The sequence below is a fragment of the Corythoichthys intestinalis genome, chromosome 2 (genome assembly GCF_030265065.1).
Source record: "Corythoichthys intestinalis isolate RoL2023-P3 chromosome 2, ASM3026506v1, whole genome shotgun sequence".
Classification (NCBI taxonomy): Eukaryota; Metazoa; Chordata; class Actinopteri; order Syngnathiformes; family Syngnathidae; genus Corythoichthys; species Corythoichthys intestinalis.
This window is the reverse complement of record NC_080396.1, coordinates 30,771,075-30,788,425: the sequence shown is the minus strand read 5'-3', so window position 1 is coordinate 30,788,425 and position 17,351 is coordinate 30,771,075. Positions and strand designations below refer to the sequence as shown.

Sequence of the window (17,351 nt, the reverse complement as noted above, 5' to 3'; positions counted from 1 at the left end):
GAATCTAAAATATATGAAAGTCTAATGTGTATTAGTACTTTACAGAAAATAATTAACTTTATCACAATATGCTATTTTTTGGGGAAGGACCAGTAATTTCCCAAAGCTTACATTAATTCATAAAAAAATAGTAATTTAGGCATTTGTTAAAAAAATAAATACATCAAAATAAACAAACAATTGATAATATATGTGAATATCCAAAAGTGGGTCATCTTTACTGACCTGAAACAGGAGAGGGTTATTCTGATTTGACTTCAGACAGTGAGAAAAAAATGAAATGTGTTTGTGAACAGTGTATGTAGACTTCTGGCTTCAACTGTCAACAGGATGTGATATATTGATACAGAATGTTGCCTCATTGAAAAAGGAGACAACTGTATTTATTTACTCCCTGAATAGCAGGTGTGAAAGCAGCCTAACACAAACCCCAGCTGAATCTTGCAACGGGAAGTAGCATATCAGCATATCTGAATTCATGGTTGGTGCTTTAAAGATGCCACGACACTGTTTACCTGACCCGTGAATTTGTGCTTTTGTGCTCAGCAGGAGTGGAAAGATGGCCTGGCTAGCCCTGAGGATCTGTCGCCGGCGACACTCCAGTCCCCTGGTTACATAACCGACTCGCTGATTGGCTGCAAATCGCTGCCTCACACGCAGGTCTGTAAAAATGCTCCACGTCCTCTTGTAGTCATTGCACATGTAGTCAACTTTGTGTTCGAGGAAGTCTGACTGCATTTTAGCAAACAATTGTAGCCAGCCTTTAAGGGTGGTCTTTTCTGAGTGAGTTCTCAGACATAATTACTCTTTGTCTCCTTGGAATTTTAGTAAAATATGCAGCGAATAACTCTGTTGCTGGTAGCAGTGCTTATTTATAAAGCAAAAACAATCAAACAACATTGCAGCACATGGTAAGAGAAAAGTAACACAAATGCATATTACATAACCACACTCAAATATGTTGTGTTACACAAACATCAAGGGAGTTCGAAATAATACAACACGCTTCTTGGTAGGGATGGAACGAATTGGTACAAATATCTTATCAGTTTGTTAACTTAAATGGATTCCTTTACTGTAACTTTATAACCTGACATGCAAGACGGACTGTTTGCTATATCCAGTGTTGTTAATCTTACTTTTAAAAAGTAATTAGTTACAGTTAGAAAAATAATTGAGTCAATAACTCAGTTACCTCAATGTAATAGTAATTAGCAGGGGTGAAAGTGGACCGGAACGAGCCGGATCTCCGTACCGGCATGAGTTTTCGACCCGGAACGCCGTTCCGATGGTACTTTGATCCCTAAAATACGACGGCAACTGTCAAAATCCTACTTGTGATGGTTTGTTTAAAGTATTGTATTTTGTCAAATGATGTCCTCTGATGGCGGAGTTGGGTGTGTCTGAACTCTTGGCTTTTATGACTGAGAAGCAGATGTTTCTGACATGGCTAAGGGGCAGCTACTTACTCTGGTTCGGCCCACTTGAAGCTGTAAGTTGTTTCAGTTGATGCAGGTTGGTGTTGGCATTTGTAGTTAAATTTGGAGATACTGTTTGCTTGGTTATGTTTAGCAATTTGTTATGAGAGAAGTGTGAATATGTTAGCAACCGTAGCATCTAAGCTAGCGGACTTTATTATGCAGACTGGGCTGAATTGATTTACTAAATTTACATATTGATCGTACTGGAGGAACGTATGATCACCAATTGTTTTGTGTAAAATGTTTATTGTTAATATGTGTGTCATTTTGAACATGAGTACATGTATTTGTTGCAGCTTTATGATTTGTCAAAAGTGAAGAAGTAAAAGCTTCAAATTAAAAAATCCACTATTGCCTCGTTTTGCTGTCTGTCAACCTAAACAAATTCACGTTTAGTGAGGACAGAACACTATGTTAAAAAAAAAAAAAAAAAAAAAAAAAAACGCTTGGTGAATTGATGCAATAAAAAAGAGCATTGCAACAGAAAATTGATCAGCTCTTTACGAGAAAGGAAAGAGTTGAAGAGGCTTGTTTATTTGATCTACTGGCCATCATTTATTTAGACTAATCAAGTTTCATTGTAAATTCTCACTGAACGTAAAAGACGTATGAATGAACATGTGTGGAACCATGTACTTAGTAAAAACAGGTGAAATAACTAAAAACATGTATAATATTCTTGTATCTTCAAAGTAGCTTCCTTTTGCTGCGATTACTTTTTGTACACTCTTGCTATTCTCTTGATGAGCTTCAAGAGGGAGTCACCTAGAATGGTGTTTGACTTCACAGGTATGCCTTTTCAGGGTTGGCTAGTGGAATTTATTGCTTTATCAGTGGGGTAGGGACCTTCATTTGTGATGCATTGAATGAGGTGTGTCTTTTGGCCTGTACTGCATGTTAGTTATATCCTTATTAAAATAAATAAATACTAGGGCTGTCAAACGATTAAAATTTTTAATCGAGTTAATTACAGCTGAAAAATTAATTAATCATAATTAATCGCAATTAATCGCAATTCAAACCATCTATAAAATATGCCATATTTTTCTGTAAATTATATATATATGTTCTGTAAAATAAATTGTTGGAATGGAAAGATAAGACACAAGATGGATATATACATTCAACATACGGTACAAAAGGACTGTAGTGGGCATTTCACTCTACTGTCATTTAAATCTGTCTATGCTGTCCTCACTCCGAAGCGTCTACTTTTTCCAAAGCTAGACAGCTAGTGAACGACGCCTTAATAATTAGACTTCTTCCTTTTTCATCTGATTTATTAATAAAATGGCCTCAAACCATTGTCCTCTTTAGACCGTCGTAAAACTACAAAAAAAAAGTACACAAGCATTGCATTAGCAACAACGTTAGCTAAGCACGCTATACAGGTTCACTAAACATAAACAAAAAGCGTCTCATACAAAAAATATAACATTTCGCTTACTAACATAATATGTACATTCTTTACAACAACCATACTTACGGACAAATCTTGTCCAAGGATCATATAAGCAATTCAATTCAATTCAATTTTATTTGTATAGCCCTCAATCACAACAGAAGTCTCAAAGGGCTTTACAGAGGCAATATGATACACAATTAGAAATGAAGCAACAAAGATGAATAGATGCAGTTCAAGTCCTGGGTATCCCCTATCCTTAAGACCCTCCATGCCGGCAAGGAAAAACTCCAAAAACTCCAGAGTCAATTGGGAGAAAAATGAGAAACCTTGGGGAGTACCACAGTCAGGAGAGATCCACTCCCAGGACGGATAGACAGGAACCCCAGAACGGCTAATGGGAATTAGCAAGCGAAATTATAGTCCGTAAAAATACAGTGGAGTGAAGGTGCAAGAAGAAGTCCCTCTAGTCAGATGAGACGGGGGTAGCAGCGAGGACGTCTATCCAGCCAGGGGTCCGGACAGTCAGGAGGCTGCAGCTGAAAAATAGCCCCTCCCCAGAGGGAAGGGGGGAAAGGGGACACCGGGTGACTAGTGATGAAGAGACTAGACAACTAGATATTAACATTGGAAAATAGAAATAAAGTAAGACAAGTGGTAGGTAGAGTAAGAAAAGGAGATAGAACTCAGCGACTGTACTGCCCCCAGCATTTTAGCTTATAGTGCAGCTTAGACTAAACTGTGAGTCTACTCCGACTTCAACTAGCCTAACCATAAGCTTTGTCGAATAGGAACGTTTTTAATCTAATCTTAAATGTGCAGACTGTCTCGGCTTCTTTAATACTAGCTGGAAGCTGATTCCATAAAACAGGGGCTTGGTGGCTAAAGGCTCTAGCTCCGACAGTACTTTTATGAACCCTGGGAACTACCAGTAGACCTGCATTCTGAGATCGGAGTGTTCTGTTGGGGCGGTATGGAACCAGAGCATCGGTGAGATAAGGTGGCCCCAACCCATTAATGGTCTTAAATGTAAGAAGAAGTATTTTAAATTTAATTCTAAACTCGACTGGAAGCACAACATTATCAGCCCGAGACGTCGTGCAGCCATAATGAACTGGAAAGAAAACAATAAACCATGTCACAAAGCGACCACAAGAGTTCGCTGTTGGACAGCACAAAAAGTCTTGCTGTAAAACTTACCAAAAGACAGAATACCCTCTGAGCGGAACATGTGCGTTAATTGCGTCAAATAATTTAACGTGATTAATTAAAAAAATTAATTACCGCGCGTTAACGCGATAATTTTGACAGCCCTAATAAATACATTAAAAAAAAAAAAAGAAACGTAAACATTTACATTAGCTTCAATTTTAATGTACATTCAATGTTCTAAACTAGTTAAAATTGAGGATTTGCATTTCAGAAATGTGGGGGGGAAATTAGACAGAGGTTGTGGTTACTTCTGTTTTTGTTGACTTATTTTGCAAATCATTGAAAAAATATTAGGGTATTTTGAATGAAAATGATGTTTTGGTTTGTATATGGTATCGGAATAGCTGTGCCAAAAGCAGTTTTATCTGCATTTCAGTGGTTTGAGAAGGTTTACCAACCCCCCCCCCCCCCCCCAAAAAAAAAAAAAAAAAAATTCTGGCTCCGTGGCGGCCTTCTTGACAGGGAGTTCCGGCAAGAAATTCTAACCACTTTCACCCCAGGTAATTACTTATACGGAAAAGTAACTGACGTTACTTTTCATGTTCTATACATTATTACAGGATCAATTCTATCACGTCTTTCACATAAAATATGTTTATATTAAAGCAACACTAGGTAACTTTTCCTTTATATAATATTTTCATAGCATTTGTGATAATATATTGACTGACAACTAGTTGAATGACCCCTCTTATATATCTTGAGGGGTTCTGTATCGCTTTCACCAGCACTAATTAACTTTGAGGAGGGTGGCAGGAACCCTGCCACACACAAAAAAACTACAAGTGTGCTGACTGCTTTACAGCATACGTGACTTCCCCTTTTCCCTATTCATTATAAAGACACAAGTTAATGCGAACGCTTTCGCGCGAATTCTGCAGGTTTGGCAGAGCAACAATCAACACAAAAAGTTTTGTCTGAGGAGGAAAAAAAGAGTCCGGCTTTCACTCACTGGGGTGACACCAAGAAAAAGTTGCCCGAGAGTTAAAGATGACGCTCACTACGCTAAATGCTAATGCTAGTGAGAACGCAAATGCTATGCTAACGCTCCGAGCCAACTAGCATCGCGTATGCAACGCCATCCCGACCCCCTTCTCTTCTCCCCCCTCCCGCTCTGCGCCCTCCTTGTCCCCCGCGTCATTCAACCAAATTGTAGTAACGCGCGCCTCTACATCCTCAATAACGGTAACAGCGTTGCAAAGATGGGAAAAGTAATTAATTAGATTACGCACTAATGACAAAAATAACGCCTTTATACTCTAACGACGTTGTTAACAACACTGACTATATCCAACATGGAAACACTTCACAAATCAATCTGGGAAGGATCCAATTAATATACTTTTCATGGGAGGAAGATTAAAAAAAATATCAGACAATGGCACTTCTCGTCACATTTATCACCAACCAATCCACATTAAGCCACAGTACGACGTATTGGTTGGGAGGGATTTTTTTCCCGTCAAAAACAGCTTTCACTGACTTTGTTTGTTCCTCATTTAATGAGGAAATTGAGCTTATTTCTGACAAAATTTCGGAAATTGACCGATTGAGAAGAACCACTCTGCACTCCGGCATTGTATTCAACCAGGTATTTGCTTCCTGGTGATGTCATGTCTGCAGCTCCTGTACGTTTCCCCTGATTGACACGGACATCAGAAAGCTGAGGTGTTTTTTTTCTAAGACGAATCACTGAACAGAATTCCCAGGCATGCAAACTAATAATCCCAAATTATTGAAATGCAGGGAACCAGTTATCAAAAATGAACCATTTTATTGATTGGCAAAGTAAGCACCTGGGCACAGGATGCGCAGGTAATAGTTGCAGATATGCCGAAAGATGACACTAAGAAGAACACAATTTGCTTAAAAAGAACACTTTCATGTCTCCCTCGAACATGCCAGCAGCTCTGTTAGTTTTTCACTTTGGATCGGAGAACAGATGAGTCGACGTAGAGCAGGTAAAAAAACACCTAAAAGATCTGAGCACTGGAGGCAAAAAATATTGTAATTTGTGTCTCAGCAACACATCAAAAGACCCTAATAAGATGACGTCTGCCAGTCTTCAAAGAGAGAAAACGAGGAGGTGGAGGTAGATTCAATTAAGTGTTGGATCAGTCATTTTAGAGCTGTGCTTTCTTACTCTTCCTTGCCTCCATTGACCATAAATGCATTATTTATGCATTATTTCGGTTGCTCTTTTTATAACACCAGTGTCTCTAATCTACACACCCTTTACAACACACACGTTGCCTGCCAAATGCATGTTTTATCATCCTTATGCAGTGTTTCCCCTAGGATTTTTTGAAGCTGTGGTGGTGGGCTGCATCGGAGTCGGACAGCCTCACCATGTCGTGCCACAGCGAATTTTTTTTTCTTCATTTTTTCCCCCAAGAAGAACCATAACAAAGATATATTTGAAATATTTCATTAGCCAGGCTAATGTTGTACCTCTCAGCTACAGTACATGTATGTAAAATGAGTAGCTGATTACAGCTACGTTACCCGATGTACTAATGCGACTTTTTTTCTCGTGGCAATAGTACGACTTACATCTCGTAGTGACTCAGGGTTGGCAACCCAAACTGATGAAAGAGCCATATTTGACCCCAAAAAAAACCAAAAAAAAAACTGATACAGTATGTCTGGAGCCACAAAAAATTAAAAGCCTTGTACAAGCCTTATAATTATCGATACTAGCTATATTAGCCTACTATAGAAATGACTAAGTTGGCTAGAAATACGTAATTAGCCTTCATGATTAAATGTTTATTTTCCCTGCAGTGGATCCTATAGCGCACCACGTGACTACTCTGTTGTACGATGACACCAAAAGTTTAACTTCATTACAATATTAATGAATTGAAAGAATGTTTGTGTCATGTTTGTCCTCCTAGAAATCCTATTAAAACAAAAAAATATATTTCCCTCCCCCATCTTTTTCCATTTAAAAAAAAAAAAAAAAGCTCCGAAGCATCGCTAAAGAGCGGGTTGCAGACCACCGTCGTAGTCCTCCTTTTTCCTTTTATTTGACCCTCATAAGTACTACATTACCACAACAATAACAGTCCTTCTGTCAACTGACCCATTTAGAGCACTGGGGGAATTCTAATAGCCGTGTAAAGAGTTTTACTTGATTCGGTGAGAAGGTGAATAGTTTTTTCCCCGTTGTTCGTAAACTAAATTTCCACACAAAGGCACGTCGAGGTACCATTAACTTAGCAAGGAGAGGTATGAGAGTCATTTTTCGAGTGTCCCAGAGCTCGCGAAATTTGGGTGGGGGGGGGCGCATTTATCAAAGTTTCGTCAGCCGTAATTGTCTGAAGTTGGCGCGCCGGTGTTGTGCCGAAAAATAGCCACTCCACGTGAAATGTCCCCCCTGACGGGAGCGCCCACACGTCACTCGTACAAACAGCCTTTTCTTACCAATCGATGGAACCAGAAACGACGTTCTTGTACCGTGAATATGTATCATTTTACTCTGCTTGAACTGATAAATCGTTTACTGTGACCAACGCTCTGAAAATAGAGCAAGGCTTTATTTTGGGCCCCGCCTCTCCGCAGTTTCTCAGTGCAAGTTAGTCAAAGTTTGCTTTCCGTCCAAGACGGCCGTCCACCGCTCACTTTCGCCGAAAAGTCCGATCCAAATTATTGTAATGCCCCGGATATGGGCAAGAAGGAGAGAAGTCTGTATTTGCTTACCCACTTTATTGTGGTAACAATAATAAAGAAAAACAATAACAAAATAACAGCGGGCTGCTACGACATGCGACCGCTATCTCTCGCTATCTCGCTCGTTCTCCCATTCTTCCTACTCGTTCCCCTTGCGTCTCTTAAGGGGGGGCCTGCATAGTTACGAACATTAGGCTACAATACACAATGAATAGGTGTCCGCTGAACTCCTCCCACTCGGCTGCCGCTAGTTTGAAGCGGCCTTAAATTTTTTTTTTTTATTTAAATAAATAAATAAAATACATCTCATTTGCCAGGCGTGGCGGCTTTCATTTTAGTGTGGCGGTGCGCCACAATCTGTTGAATATAGGGGAATCCCTGCTTATGGTTTCTTGGTCAGTGGAACATTTTTTGATAGCACTGTTAAGCAGTGTGCTGGACACAAAAAAATGACTGTATTTAAATGGTTATTGTGATACACCTGCTTTGCAGTCATCTTTTGACCCACATTATAACACATTAACCGATTAATATCTGAGTAAGTAAGTAAGATAAGTGGCACTGCTTTTGTGAGATCATCAAAGTGGTCTTTAGCTTGCAGGGGGTGCTGACAACAAGCGGCATAAATGCATTTTTCCCAGACTCTGACATAGAGAGCATTGAAAACGAGCTTGAGCTTCTTCCAAGCCAAACTTTCAGCGATGCAACCAACCACCACTGACTGATAATATATTTGAATGACTTCATCATATCTGGACCGCATGCCTGATGAATGGTATCAAAACAAAATGAGCAAAGACCTCATATAAGCCACTCCAGGAAACATAACCTGAGGGAAAAATCTTTGTTTTCACTTGAAAGTTAAACATTTTAACACATTTATAAAAAAGAGAATGTTCCAAGACTTTGTCTCATAGAGTTAAAGAGATATAACGTTACTTATTTATGTGGCCTCTGGTTAAAAAACATAGCATGCACCCGAGGGGTGAACGTGTAGATTTTTGCTGTGGGTTTTGCCACAAAACATCTGGATGTGATCAGAAAGCCTAAATGACCTGTCACCCAGACTTAAATTCTCCTGGTGAGGAATAACGAGCTATCGTCGTCTTTGGTAGCCAATTAGTTAAAAACCCATATTTCTGTCTTTACTTAATTCAAAAGAATTAATTATCTCCTCTCATAGGTGAATCCTACAGAAGGAGCTCATTCTATTCAGTTCTGTGTTCAAGATCAAGAACGAATAAAGGGATTCTTGGCAAACTTGCTGGATGTAAAGTGAAGAGATTTACCGATTTGAATCAGAGTGCATTGGTCTGTTAAGACCTAGATCAGTAAAAACCTCTTTGAATTGCCCGACGGCCCGGATTTACATCTATGAATCGGTTTCCTGGACTGGCGGCTTTACCAGTTGATTTCAGCCGTGCAGGTAGTAAGCATGAACGAACAACCAACAGATATACTCTGGTGACACACTATTTCACTAGCTTTAGATAATATTCTTACAGAGCCCGAAATCCATAAAATGTTAGATGACAGGTGATCGCCATTGCGTTTTGCGGCACCCTTGAAGCAACAATTGGCACGTTTCAGTTTTGGTTGATTTTAGCGACGCCGGTGGACAAAAGCGGTAGTGTTTTGCCTTAAGGCAGTAAATGGTAAATGGTGTTATACTTATATAGCGCTTTTCCACCTTTCAAGGCGCTCAAAGCGCTTTACACTATCTCGCCATCTACCTACTGGTGACGCAACACCAGGAGTAAACTTCTCAAATAGTGGGGCGTGCACCCCCAGGGGGGCCCAGAGCGAGGCCCGGGGTGGCGCATGTGACCTGGGGAACATACTTTTTTGCCGTAGTAGAATAGAGAAATTGTAATCGCACATCCACTCAGTGGGTGGCAGTGGCACTCTCATTTTTAGAGTGTGCGTAATATTTTTAAACCAAACGAGCACGCGGCAAAGACACATGAAGAGCTGTGCGCCATTTTCGGGCCGGGCTCAAGCAGCAACCCACTGTCTTCTTTAGTTCTCACATGTCCGCCCAAGAAGCGCCATTTCCGGCTTGGGAGGTTTACGACGACGGCTCTCACCTCCGGTTCTCCCCCGGCAGACAAGAATGCGCTGTTTGTGGGCTGTTTGGGTTTTGGCTTTAACTTTGGGAGATCATTGGGACACATTGGGACATAACATTGGGAGACAATGTTCGTAGCGGAAAGCGGGAACCCAAATCAATTAAGACGTCCCTTGAAGACATCAGACCTCAATCTCATTGATAAGCCGCTTAATTTTTTTTCAGCGAAAACATGCCGAACATTGGAAGAAAAATCGTCCTGCTTTGTCAGTGTTACTTCAGTAAACCAGCGATCAATTGCCACGTTTACATGGAGCCAAATATTCCAATTACAATCGGAATATTTGTTCAAACCGAATAAATGTGTTCCATATAAACACCTCATTCGGAATGAACAGGCCCAAACCGAATGGAATTTCATTCCGATTCACAGGGGTGGAATATTCCTTTTCCCAAACCGATTAGAAGTAAAATTATATCATGTAAACAGGGAAGCGGAATGGTGTCTGGTTGCGTTCTTTCTGCACATGCTCCGTACTGACGTGGTGACGTCACTTGGTGACGTAAGTAACGTCACTTGCAACATGGCTTCCAAGCACACGCACAGCGCACCCACACAACTTTTTAAATGAACGGCGTGTCATTCTGAAGTTTTGTTTCCACTTGAAAAGTTAAAACAGCAGCTGATCTGACGATCGATCTCCATGTTTTGCAACGTGACGCTTTGTTTTGATTAATCTGCGCATGTCAGACGGCAGTTGTCAAACGTCCTTTCGGAATAAAGGCAGACACATGTAAACGCTGGATCGGAATAGATGAAGTGACATGTAAACAGCTGATGTGAAATTTCTATTCGGAATGATTTGAATCGGTATGAATAAAAGTCAGCATGTAAACGTGGCTAATGTTTAGCATGCTCAGTGCAAAATAACCCCACACCACTGCATACTGCCTGCAGCAAAAATAAAAACTGTCCCTCTGTCCAATGACATTGTCGTTTTCGTTGTCGTTTTTTCGGTCAAGTTGTTTGGCATATTGTCCTCATGAGTTATTATTGTCAATCAATTTGGGTTTATATTACATTTTAATTTTAGTATCAAAATTAAAAAATCAAAAAATGTACTTCAAGTGTATTTTTACAGTTTGGATATGACTTTTTTTCTTTAATTCAGGCAAATTGATGCGCTTCAAGTCTTTTCTGTTACAAACAAAACAATGTTAATAAAGTTATACTTTTTTGTAAGTTGATCTATGTTAGTTTTTGTTGTTTAATAGAAAAAAGGACACAATGTTACGCAGAGGTGTACTCATAATCATAATATTATTGAAAAATGATTACAGTGGCGGCAGAGAGTTGGGGGTGTGCGAAACATTTACATCTTCCTGGGGGGCGTACCAGAAAATAATTGAGAAGCACTGCCTTAAGGAAGACTGCGTTTCCCGTGAAGACCAGCGCTGCGTTTCCCATCAATCAATCTCCCGGTTGCCTGCAGATGAATTAAACAACATTTCTGTTTCCAGCGGCTGTGTGAAGGATGAAAAATAATAAGGTAATTAATCCAGTTGTGGCTAAAAAATAGCAAATGACGGTTAGCAACCATATGTCCCCCCCCTACCTTACCCAAACCCGTCAGCGTTAATGAGTTTGGTTGAGGGGGCGGGTATAGTCTGGTCGCCTTCCTTTTTTCCCTCCTCAGACAAACCTTTTTGTCTCTTTTGTTGCTCTACCATCTTTACAGAATCCGTGCAAAAGCATTTGCTTCGACTTCCGTCTTTATAATGAATGAGGAAAGTGACGTATGCCGTAAAGCAGTCAGCACATTAGTTCATATTTTTCCTGCCACCCTCCTCAAAGTTAACCCTTTAACACCTACGCCTAGTTTGGCCGAATTTGCATGCATTTGATGTTGCCTTTATATTTCAAAGAAAAAAATGTTTACAATGGCCAAGTTGGATCCCTTTTTTCAGGACATCTTGAACTCCATGTCTAAACTGTTGTTTTCTTCACTGACCAATTATAATCCACATTTTGGACCCAAAAAAGACAAAAAAAATCCCGAAATGTTTTTTCAAAATTTGTAATGTTGATGTGCCATTGACAACCAAACATGCTCGACTAACCGTTTTGAAGCTTGATAATATTTATTCAACTTGTTTGGATAAACATTCAATGGAAAAAAAATAAGATTGAATAGTTTTATGTTTGACAATTCAACACAAAAAGCAGGTATGGTCATAGGCGTTTTTGGCCTTTACACATACTATGGTCAAAACAGGTTATATACAGTGCAAAATAGTGAGAGAAAAAATTATATATATCATCTAACACAAAAAGGGTTTGGAGGATATCTCTTTGTGAAGTTAGGTGTTGTACCCATCACCTTATCAAAAGTATATACGTACATGCAATCAAGCTTCTCGAACACACGTCTACATAAAAATTGAACAGATTATAGTGAAGAAAAAATATGTATAACTTTGGAAAAAAGTATTTTAAGAAATATTGACAAGTAGTTCAGTTCAATTCAAAATTTTCAGGCATGCGACACAATAAAGTTTTTTTTTTTTTTTTTGCGCACTCAATAAAGCTTCTTCTTGAACAGGTCACGGAGCTGCGTCACACACAACGTCACACAGCCTACTCTTTCGCCGTTTGCGGCTTTGCGCGCTGCTGTCACTTCCACTTGCCGAGACGCCGACTCATCCCAAGAAAACAACGACAAATACGGCTTCTTCCTTGAGTTAATGAAATAATGCATTAGCTTGCGCTAAATGTAGTTTTAGATTAATTCTGCATGTTTCAAAGTCGCTCACTCAAACCAACCGGCCGTTGCATGCTTCGCTTGCCTCCCTTTCAATAGTTGGCGCCTCGCTCGGAAATTTATTAAAAATGATCACATTCGGTTCGTCCTTCTTGACATCACAACGGCTCTTGGGATAGGTAGTCTTTTCTGCTGCTTTCAGTTTTGAAAAAGGACAAGAAATGATGGAAATACGGAGATGGATACATGGTCCATGCAGCGTTTTAATGCATATTTATGAGTGCAATAAAACTATAAAACTCAAATGACATTATCTCCCGTTTTTCTTGGCCGATTGACGTCAAATAAAAACTGGTGTGGACATCAACTTCCGCACTTTCAGACGAGACCAACCAGCGGCACGTGGGTGACGTAATTACAGCGTGACTATGCTTCAAAGACGATATGCGTAAACGCGTCGCTGCCGACACGTTCGGTGTTAAGGGGTTAATTAGTGTCGGTAAAAGCAATACAGATCCCCTCAATACGTAAAAGAGTAGTTGTCGGTCGACATATTATCACAAATGTTATGAAGATATTTTATAAAGGTTGAAAAGTTACCAATTATTGCTTTAACACTGTAGTCTTTACTATAGTCATACTGCATACATTATTTGTGTTTTTCTATTTTTAGCATAAAGTATTTGTGGTTAAATTTTCACTTCGTATCAATTCGAATTGGATCGAATATGTTGGAATCGTTTACATTTTTTTTTTTCATGAATCGTTCCTGAATCGGACAGTATACTGGGCGTTCCTCTTGTTATATATTTATAGCTTTTGGGTGTGTTGTTTTAAGAAAGGAAGGCTCTGCTAGACTTGACTGACAGTTCACGTGGATTTGGACAGACAGCTGTAAATTTATGCTTATACCATCAAAGGAATGTGAATAAACTTGTCTAGAAATAGAGCAATAACTTCTTAATAGGATCATTTCTGTCACAGTGGGTTATAAAAACAAGCAATGTGCACTATTGAGTTAAGACCGATTTTAGTTGCATACACAATCTACTCCAGGAGCCCTGGACTCCCATGTTTTTCCTCAGGAAATTGTGTCAATTCCAGGAAAACAGCATGAGAAGGAGGCCATTATATTGCACTGAACACAGTCACTTAGTTCAGAGCGACTTGGGCTCTACTCTTTATACATTCACAGCCAAGGACGGACATATTGTCGTAAATGCTGCATCTGAAAGCAAAACATACCATATTCGTAATGCATCACATATTGGCTCAAATTGTCAGATGGTAAACAAGAAAATAACATTTATGTGGTCATAAATCAGTCCTGTACTGCTCTACAGTAATTGTATGGCTCATCCTCGAAAGTCAAAACTCAATCAAGAGCCTTCACAGCTTCATTTATCAGCTCCGCCACGAAATTTTCATAATAATCTCCTCATCTTCTTCCTTCCATCTCTCTGCAAGTGATGATGAGTGACAATCTCTATCAGATTTTCTTATCACTCGATTCATCATGTGTCGGTGCGGCTTGTCGTCACCTTAGCAACCTGCGTCATTATGGGTCACCTCCTGCTTTTTATCGCTGCTCATGCACATTATTGGCCACATGAGTCCACTGTATTGGTGTGTCAACATATTTTTTACACTTTTCACTGATTGTCCTTTTGTGACCGTGTCCCCAGGACACTCTGGACACTCAGTCTACCTCTGTTGTACCAGAGGACAGCGGCTCCATCCTGATGGATGACACTTCAAGTCAATGGTCTTCAGTGGCTGACACAGAGGAGGAAAGGAAGAGTGCACTGGAGAAAAGTTTGTAAGTTTTCTTTTCAAGGTCCTAACACAAGTTTGCCTCTTATAAACCTATATTTTAGAGGTTCTCAAATGCTTTACAGCAACTACCACTACAAAAGGCTGATTTATGCTTCTGCGTTTCTGTGACGGCAGAGCGACGGCATAATCCCTACGTTCTGTGTCAAGGAAGCGCGTTGCTCTGTATTCACCGCCATGCCACTTGTCGAATTCATTTAGTTTTCCTCTGGTCATTGACAGCAATGGCATCGGAGATGGAACGTGCGTATATGCAACTGCAGCTAATCAATATTGAACAACAAATGTTGTTAATTCAAATATTGAAGCGTACGCGACACAGAAGACGTTCGCAAATGTTTGAAAATGGCAGTGTTGTTGTGCTGAACCGGAAACAATGTTCTGAGCGGACCAATTACGGAGGTAGATTTGTGTCTTTATTATTCAATCCAAAAAAAAGTTGCTTCAATCAAATAAAAAGTTGCTTCAATCAAATTATATATATTCTCTATCGAAGAAAAAGTCACTTCAATAAAAAAAAATGTGTGCAAAAATAAATTTGAAACTCAAAAAAATGTATTTGAAAACTATTTTTCTTAGAATTTTTTAGGGGGGATTTAAGTCAAGTTTTTTGGGGTTTTTTTTTTTTGATTGAAACAAGTTTTTTGATTGAAGTAATGTAATTTTGCGTTTGGACCACATTTTGGCTAGGACATTTGTGTCTTTATTATTCAATCAAAAAATAAGTTGCTTCAAACAAAAAAATACATATTTTCAAAAGAAAAATCACTTCAATCAAAACTTAAAAAAAAAATTCAATTGTAGAAAAAAAGGTTTGAATGTAAAAAACTATTTGAGACTCAGAAATTCGCATTTGAACACTTCATTTTTCATTGAAACTGTTTTCTTTGATTTTTGTGTTGAGCCATTCTAAATCATTCAATCCCAATAAAAGTTGCTTCAATCAAAAAACTATTTTTAATCAAAGAAAAAAATCATTTGTAAAAATATTTTTTTTTTCAAAATATTTTTTTTTATTTGAAATATATTTTTTTTATTGAAGTGTCACAGTTTTGAAAAGCAAAAAGTTTTAAACTTTTTTTTTTTTTAAGTGGACAAAGTTTTGAACGCACTTTTTTTTTGGAAGTGTAAAAAGTTTTTGAAATTTTGAAGGAACTTTTTTTCATTGAATCATTTTGATTCAACTTCAACGCTACTTCCGACATGTTTGAGTGGCAGGTGACTACGCCAATGGCATAAAAGTATGAAGCAAGAATAATGGCCACCAGGGCTCCATTCAGCCATCGGACTCTTCTCGAGTCCAAGCCGAAAATAGGGCAGCGGTACGGGGGTGTGACATCGGCATCTCACCGGAACGCCCGCGATGTTATTGACCAAAATGATATTTTATAAGCCAAAGTTTGAGCATGAACACTGCAAAATTAGAATGTAATTGAATTAAAATTAAAATAAATACATGAAATGGTAATGTACTTAAACATAGGTTTAAATGGCATTACACCTAAATAATGGAAAAATACAGTTCTTATACGTTAAATGTGAATCTTGTGTAGTTTAAGTTCAATACAACTGTACTTCATTAATGCACTGCGGTGGATTAAAAAAGGATGTCTGAGTTTATTAATGCAGTAATTCTGCATTTTATGAGACACGGGCACACTTTGAGAATCACAGTGTTATTTTATGGTTATGTTTGTGGCAGTGAAGACAATCGGAAGCTTTTGAGCACACAAACCTGTTTGTTTGTGATGTTGAATCAAAAAGAGACTGTCTGATTTCCCAGTTTTTGATTTAGCAAACAGAACATTTGCCAATTGACCTTTCGCTATGAGGCAGGTAGTCTCATTAGTTGAGCTGGGTAGGGCGTTGCATCAATGGCATAAGGTTAAAAATGGCATTAAATAAAGCTTGGAGCAGGCAAATGGTGATTCTTAATTGAACGATTCAGATGACTGCATATTGATCCAGACCCTGCATTTAAAATCTTGCTAATTACAGCTTTTCAGAAACAAAACAAATGTGGAATAAATATACAATGGAAGCTCCTTTTGGTAATGTGGGTTTGTTTGTACAATTTAAAACACTGATTGATTTTCATTAGATGAATATCATCAGGTGAATCTTTTAACTCATCAGCTGTCACTGACGGCGATTCAACGTCTAGTCCATTGAAAGATCACAGCCAGCCCTACCAGTTCAAATAGTACTGAAAAATGCAGTGCTGAAATCCAATCAATTTAACGCAGAACTGAGTTCAATGTTGTTGTCACATCTTGACTGGAATAACTCACCCGTAATTTGCCAAGGATGTTTATAGTTACGTCATTGCATAGAATGACTTGAAAAGGCTGATTTTGGTCTATTTTTAGGCATGGTTGAGGTATTACTCATATATGAGGTATTTAGTTTGCTGGTGAAGTAACAACAGCAGTTTCCTAAGACGAGACCGAGATTTTCATGAGGAGATGACTATCAAAGAGGGATTAAAAAAAAAAAAAAATTGGTGACAAAGAATTACATTGAAATGAATTACCTGAATGTTCGCATTCTTAGCATCCCTCTTTGTTTAGAATGTGTTTACTTGTACAATAGTTTATGTTCTCTTCAGTTATTCCCAGAATAATAACACACTGGAACATGTAATTCTGTTTAAAATAATTTAACTCCCATAGTACTGTACAGTAGTGTGGTAGTAATGCATTTATTTATTTTTTAATTTATTTTTTATCTTATTCATAATCCGATCAAATTAAGACTTTTAAAATCGACAATTGTATTTGTCGAAATTATACTTAGGTCTTTATTTTAGATGATTCAAACTCATTGTGGCTCATGGGCTACATTTTCAGCAATTATAGCTTAAGTGGGACCAGTATATTTATGGCCGAACATGTTATTTCGTAAATAACAACAAATGATTT

At 38.6% G+C, this 17,351-nt stretch overlaps 1 protein-coding gene across 5 annotated transcripts in view; it reads left to right on the top strand.

Moving 5' to 3' along the window:
* arhgef25a (Rho guanine nucleotide exchange factor (GEF) 25a) overlaps positions 1-17,351 on the top strand; it is a 98,385-nt gene that overhangs the window by 59,936 nt on the left and 21,098 nt on the right. For 4 of the 5 annotated variants that reach the window (XM_057818435.1, XM_057818445.1, XM_057818461.1 and 1 more), the window contains 2 exons: positions 547-660; positions 14,283-14,416. In XM_057818435.1, coding sequence (XP_057674418.1) covers positions 547-660; positions 14,283-14,416 — 248 coding nt within the window. The remainder of the gene's footprint in view (positions 1-546; positions 661-14,282; positions 14,417-17,351) is intronic. The other variant, XM_057818453.1, reaches the window with a different exon arrangement.